Raw genomic sequence first — 7,047 nt, 5'->3', positions numbered from 1 at the left:
ACAGTTCACCTATTTGTGCCCTCCAAGAATTAATCTAGTTCACTCTAGAATTTACTCACACCCATCCACTTTCACAAGAGATGAAAGCCTGCCCCAACAATCAGCCACCCACTGATTGGCTGAAGGCAATTTTCCACACATCTATCCTGCAACCATCCTTCCTCATCTTCAATTTATTCTCCCTCATGTGTGTAGTCTCAGAAAGTCGAACAATACCATTAACATTCAACTTACTTAATCCATTCAAGACTTTAAACACCCCAATCAGATCTACTCACAGGTGGCTGGTCTCGAGATGCTGCAATTTGCAGAACTGAAGCCTTTCTAGATAAGAGCACCCTTTTGTTGCCTTCAACAATCCAGTTGCCCTTCTCTGCACCTGTTCCAGCAGATCTACAATCCTTCTAAAGTGAGAACTCCAGACATGTATACAGTACTCAAGATGTGGCCTAACAACACCCTTATCAATATTCATTGTTTGCAATGGCTTTCTGTTCATAAATTGATTTTTTTTTAATTTTTAGGAAGGGAAAGTACTTTTTTCTATTAACTATTTTAGCATATAATTTATTAACATCATATTACAATCTGAAATTTTATTTAAAATATTTAAACAAAGGGATAATCCTTATCCTGCTAGAAAAGTTTCTCTATATCACTGACAAAACATGAGCTGTCCTGGCAGCATATCTGTACTGCTGAGAGAATTTCAAGTCTGACTGCAAAATTCCCTCCAAGTCTTTTTCACTCTGCACTACCCCGAGTGTAGTACCACACAATTGATAAGTTACTCCTACCCATACATAGTATCTTGCATTTGTTGATGTTAAACTTCAATTGCCATTTCTCAGCCAATCAACCCGATTTTCCTAGATCTTGCTGCAGTAGCTCACCCTGATGACTGTCATTAACCACCCTGCCAACCTTTGTATCACTGCAAACTTAGACATTAAGCCCGATATACTTTTATCAATATCATTGATAAATATTGAAAACAACAATGGACCCTGCACTGAACCCTGGGGAACTCTCCACTAATAACATTAGCCCACAAGAGCAGTGCCCATTGATAAATACTCTGTCTTCTTCTACTTAACCTCCCTTTATCCTATGTATATAATAGTAAATTTTCCTTTATGCTGCACTCAGGCTGCTTTCGATCAGGAACATGATCTTAAATCCTAAATCTTTTCTATTTTGGCTAAACACAATTATACATACTGTAATAAAACTCATCATGCCTATTTCAAGGTGGCATCAAGTTTCTCTTAGCCCTCACCTATGTAAAATATATATTATAAAATATCGGTGTAAATAAACCAATAAACCATAGTGAACTCATAATGAAAAACTACGAGAGCATTACTTATTCAAGATAGTGCAATACATGGTATCTCATTGTGAAAGTAGTCACAATATGAGATACAATCAAATCGATGCCTTTACACTACTTATGTAGTTTTTGATTATGTATTCACTATGGTGTATTTACATATTTAATAGTGCATTTTAAACCCATAATATATTATGCCTTGAGCATTTATATTTTATTTAAGTAAAATATATATTTATTTTGTAATTTTTTTTCTTTCCTTTACATTAGTTCAAAATCAACTTACCATAAAAACAAAAGAATAGTTAACTGTATATATGTTTATAATAGTTAACTAAGTAAGCTGGTAAGTAATAAACTATGGCACATAAATGTGACCATAGGATGAAGTGTTTGACTAGCGCCTAATACTAAAAACACTTGCTGCAAAACTATGTAGTAAGGTTCATATTATCTTATCATTATTATCAATATTCATTGTTTGCAATGGCTTTCTGTTCATAAATTGATTTTTTTTAATTTTTAGGAAGGAAAAGTACTTTTTTCTATTAAATATTTTAGCATATAATTTATTAAGATCATATTATAATTTGAAACTTTTATTTAAAATATTTACCAAATCCATTTTACTTTAAATATTTAATAAAAAGTATAATGTTATAAATGAGAATTTATGTATCTTGTTCCTGTTAGAGTCTTATTTCCAGTGTATTACTGTAAGGTAAATCTGTGTTATTTATATTTATATTTTAACTAACCATGAATTCTTAATGACACAAATCAACAAGATAACAAGGCTTTTTTATGAAAATACATGTATACTTAAATATTACTGACATTCAGCCACATATCATTGTCTACAAAATGTAAAAAAAAAAGGTTTCAACAGCATTAAATTAGATAAATATATCCATATGATTATTCTGTTACAAATGTAAAGGCTTTTCATATAAAAGAAATTTTTTAACATTTACATTATGAGACAATGAATGAAAGACTTTATATAAAAAGGTTTAACAGTTTTCAAAAGAAATTTCATAAATATATAAGAAAATCAAAATATACACATTTATCTGACGCTGGATGCACACTAATAAACAAATAAAATGGCACAAAATATGGAGTAGCACTTATCAAATATTTTGCAGTTTTGTACAAAGTAGCTACTCAAATTTGCTTTGTTGCAAAAAAAAAAAAAAAAACAAACAGTAAAAACATATATATTATGATGTTATCTACATTACATATTACAGTTTTTAAGTCATTAAATTTTTTTTGAAGTCTTCTCAAAAAATATAAAAACATTAAATTACAACAGACATACAACAAAGACAGCAAAATGCATTCACAGTGTTATAGTGGAAGAAACCAGAAGACTATGATGAAAATTTAGAATTCAAGTTGGCACCTGAATAATTATACTATTACAGGAATTTTGTACTATTCTTGGAATATTTGCAACAGTTGCTCTTTAGCAAAATGTAAAATGGAATACATGTGTACATGAGTATCACAGTCTACGGGGCTGCATGGATGGACGGAGCTGGAGAGAACCATCTACCCACAAGTTTGGATTTTCTAACATGGAATGCCATAATGAGATCTCTTCATCTAAAGAGTCCATCCATTCTACTGGAATCCCATGGCATCTTCCTGTAAAAGTAATGTTTATTAGTAATGCTTACTTTTGGAAAGTTTCAGAACTTGAAAAATAGTAATACTATATAAAAATGAATAATAATTTATTTATATGTGGAAAATTTCCATTGAAGACTGTCCTATCATTCATAACATTTACATTGGATTCAACAAAGTTGTTCTTTAGTATAAGCCCCTCAATTTTAAGGTGCAGAATTTAGTTGAAAACTATTTCTGACTTGCACCATCCCCCCTCTATGAATCCAACCACAGGTATCCAATAACATAACATTTAAAAAATCTGTAGTCAACCTAATTTTCATCACAAAAATCAGAAGCTTTTCTTCATTCAGCCTTTAGCCTTGAAACTTAACTTTCTTTTTTAGGCACATTTGCTTATACATTCTTAATGTAACAGCAACTCCAAATGGACAAATATCCATTAAATTTTATATTTAGTTCTTTTAGAAAAATTTCTCAAGCCATCCCAAATTTAAAATCAGACAACCAGAAATTCAGATTATTATTATCTTTCTTTTCTTATTATTTCATAAATTAAACATATATTTAATGCAGTATTGTTAGCTGTAGACAGTCCAACCATTTTTCACATGTATTGTAATATAAGATGTGAACATTTTTAACTTGCTAAGAGAAATATATATATATATATATATATATATTCAGTGCTTTTTTTTTTTGGGACGGTACGCAACAGTACGGCATACCGGCACCTTTATTAACAGTGACGTGTGACATTTGGATGCAGTACACTTCGAAATTTGTAATATAGTATTGCGTAATTTTTTTTTCACATGTTTACCTACTATTCAAATAGGCTTAAAATAATTTAACTAAATTTGCATTTTTCTCTGTCTATTGTTAAGATATTTTCTACATAAAACTGTATAACCATTTTCATAATTCTAAATTACTCAGTCGGACCTATGTTTAATGAAGTCCTTTTATAGCGAATCATTTTGAATTCCCCTTGGAAGTAACATTTAAAATACCTTCCGTTGAGCGAAGAAAATTTTCATACAGTGAACAGAGAGAATTAACTCGGTATGCACTGTTCGCTTTTCTGGCCTTCAGGGAATTAGTGTGCTGCATGAATTAAGATAGCTAAAGGGGATTACCATTCTACAACTTAGTGGTACCTGGTAAAACCTATCCAACCACCTGTCCCACATACGAAGAAGGTGTCGCGCTTGTCAACAGTGAGCAGATCAAGGGGTATTCCCAATGGCCTCTGGTCCACCTTCTATTGCAGTGGTGTCCAAACTTTTCCTGTACAGGGGCCATATTAAAAAAAAATTGAAAGTTAGATTTCTTTATGCTGATTTAGTTGACTTTCCGGGCGGGCTGTAGGTTGGACACCGCTGTGAATCAATTGTAAGTGCCCTGTTCGAGAATTAGGAGAGAGAGATTTTCTTTTACCCCAAAAAATAATCATCTGTTCTTTGGCGGATGTGCGTTTTCAACATTTTTCTGTAAATTTTCCCTATCTCTATTTACACGATCACAGTACCTGAATATCCGAATGACATTTTGGACAGTTTCAAAAAAAAAAGAAAGAAGAAAAAATTCAGATTTAGGAACTAATGACAACATCGATGACAAGAGAAGGAAAACGAGGACAAAGAAGGTTTAAACCTTCTAAACAAGAAATGTTGACATTTGGTGAAAATGAAGTTAGAAAATTGTCAATTAGGTTACAGTTGAATGAAAGAGATACAATTCATGGATTTTGGGAATACCTAATTGCATTTGATGGATGCTCTGAGTACGATACCAATTTCATCAAGTCAATGTGAATGAAGATTTTCACAAATGAATCTTATCGCCAGCCCAACAAGAGCTTCGTTGATGACAAAAACAGTTTCTTCACTACTGTTTCTTAAAATTGCAGGCCCCCAATGACCCGCTTTGATCCAGCAAAATATGTTGATTCGTGGCTGCTTCGGAAACATCATTCAGCAATGACATACAAAGAGGAAGAAAAGAAGTCGGCACAGGGTGTCAGATGGGAACTTAATCAAAATTTGGAATATTCTACAAAAACTTTATGAAATTAATTTTACTTATGTTATTTATTTTTACTTATTATTTTTAGAGTCCGTAGTCTAACGAAAGACCCTTATAATGTCACTCGGTTGTCTGTCTGTCCATCACAGCATTATCTCTGGAACCACTCAACTGTTGACTCAAAATTTTGTGTGGGTTTGTACATCATGTGGGCCATCATAATGCCATATTGATCGTTGTTGACAAATATTTGTCTGACAAATGGAGGGGTAAAATGTGGGGGGGGACAAAAATGTTGTTGACAACCTATAGCTTATTATACACCATTGGAAAGAGCTCAAAGAGTAGGTTTAAAATATAATTTTTAAATAAAAAATGGCAGCGCCAGACAAGAAAATGTGAGTAATTTTCGTGGAAAATGTGAGTAATAATGCTTTACAGCTGGCACAACTCTCTCCGTCTTAAGTCACATGCTGTTCATGAAAACTTATGGAGTGAAACTTTGTTGAGACAGAGATTTTTCTTGATGTGGGGTTACAGAAGTGACAGAAGGGGCCAAGGGGACAAGTAATAATATACTGTCAGAATAGAGTTGTCTTGTGCATTGGGTAAACAAGGCTTCCTTATCATAAGAAGGGTCATCCTTGTAATTCTGCATGAAAAGAGGTTTTTTGTTTTATGTTAATCACACACAACAACCGCCTCAACAATGACTTCAATCCAAAAGTACATTTCCTGTAGTTCATATCCGCTTCTCAGTCATTGGTCATCAATGTATAAAGGATTGCAAAGAAGTATTCTTGAAGAGAAAATGCTTCAGTCATTCCACTGGTACCAAGTAAGCAATTTTACTCATTAGGCAATTTTCTTGAGACTCTCTGCTCATGCATGTCTCAAAAGGCAAATGAACTTATGAGCACTTGTCCCACTCAGATCATTCCTGGACATCTTGAGAATGACATACGTGCAGTATGCATTGACAATGTTCAATACCTATGCTAATGAATAGGTGGATTTGAAAGCCGAACGAATCAATGTTGATGTACACGCATATGTATGCTGGTTACTTATGCTTGTCACTTCATAATACTTATTGCTTGAATGCTCTGTGAGTTTGTCCAGATTACATGATCTTGTGTGAGACTGTCACTGAGCTTAATTTCTACTACTGTTTATACGTTGAATAAAGCATAATGTTGACTGTTAAAATAAATGGTCACTTGATTCTCAACTCTCAAGATTACTGCTAACAAAAGACAAAGTCAAGCTTCAAGAGGGAAAGGTCTTTTGTGTTTGATGAACTTGTGTGCCTTGGTACTGAGCCAAAGTAGGACCAATGTATATGTTGAAATAAGTCAGTTTAAGGTGAGTTAAAAGAAGAGATATTAAGTCAAGGTGGCAATAAGTTGGGAAAATTAAGGTGTATTTCAAAACATTTATACTATATCATCTCTCACTTACCTCTCCCTGATACTGTGATACTATGGGTGTAAGTGTAACAAGTGCATGTAGGAAAATGCCCATAAGCTGTTTGATGCACTTCCATGATATGGGGATAAATTGGAAGTTAAGTTGCACAAAGTAAATATAGAAAAGCATCAGCAATTTAGCAGAAATCCATTGTCTGGAATAGGACCAATGAATTACCATGAAATGAATTATCATTAGATAGAGATAGATTGGTCTCTTGCCAAGGTCATTTGTATCCCTGATTTGATCCCTCTGGCCTTTTTCTTTAGGACTATATTCATTTTTGATTTCTGCTTTGCTCATTGATCACCCAAGTAACACACAAAAAAAACAATTTATATCCAAGCTATAGTGGCATGTCCAAGTAATTCAGACTAAATGACTGAGTCATGCTACTATGCAGTTCAGCTAAGGGACAGATTAGCAAAAAGACTGGGCTTACTACTGCAAACCTGTGAGTTAGTTTTTCTGGATACAGGGGGAAAAAAAAAAAAAAAAAAAAACCTTGTCAACTTGCTGTCCCTGTTTGAGACCAAAAAACTTGGACTCCAGGAGCATTGAATCAAAGATCCAAGGAG

The 7,047-nt window shown here is 33.4% G+C and overlaps 1 protein-coding gene across 1 annotated transcript in view; it reads right to left on the bottom strand.

The window, feature by feature from the left end:
• Positions 1 to 2,768: 2,768 nt before the first annotated feature.
• Positions 2,769 to 7,047, bottom strand: part of LOC150088220 (uncharacterized) — a 115,508-nt gene continuing 111,229 nt past the window's right edge. The window contains exon 9 of the mRNA XM_090370072.1: positions 2,769 to 2,986. Coding sequence (XP_090226198.1) covers positions 2,844 to 2,986 — 143 coding nt within the window. The 3' untranslated portion in view covers positions 2,769 to 2,843. The remainder of the gene's footprint in view (positions 2,987 to 7,047) is intronic.

The sequence above is a fragment of the Mastigoproctus giganteus genome, chromosome 3, assembly GCF_048544385.1.
Source record: "Mastigoproctus giganteus isolate SK-2022 chromosome 3, ASM4854438v1, whole genome shotgun sequence".
Taxonomy (NCBI): domain Eukaryota; kingdom Metazoa; phylum Arthropoda; class Arachnida; order Uropygi; family Thelyphonidae; genus Mastigoproctus; species Mastigoproctus giganteus.
This window is presented reverse-complemented; position numbering and strand designations above follow the sequence as displayed.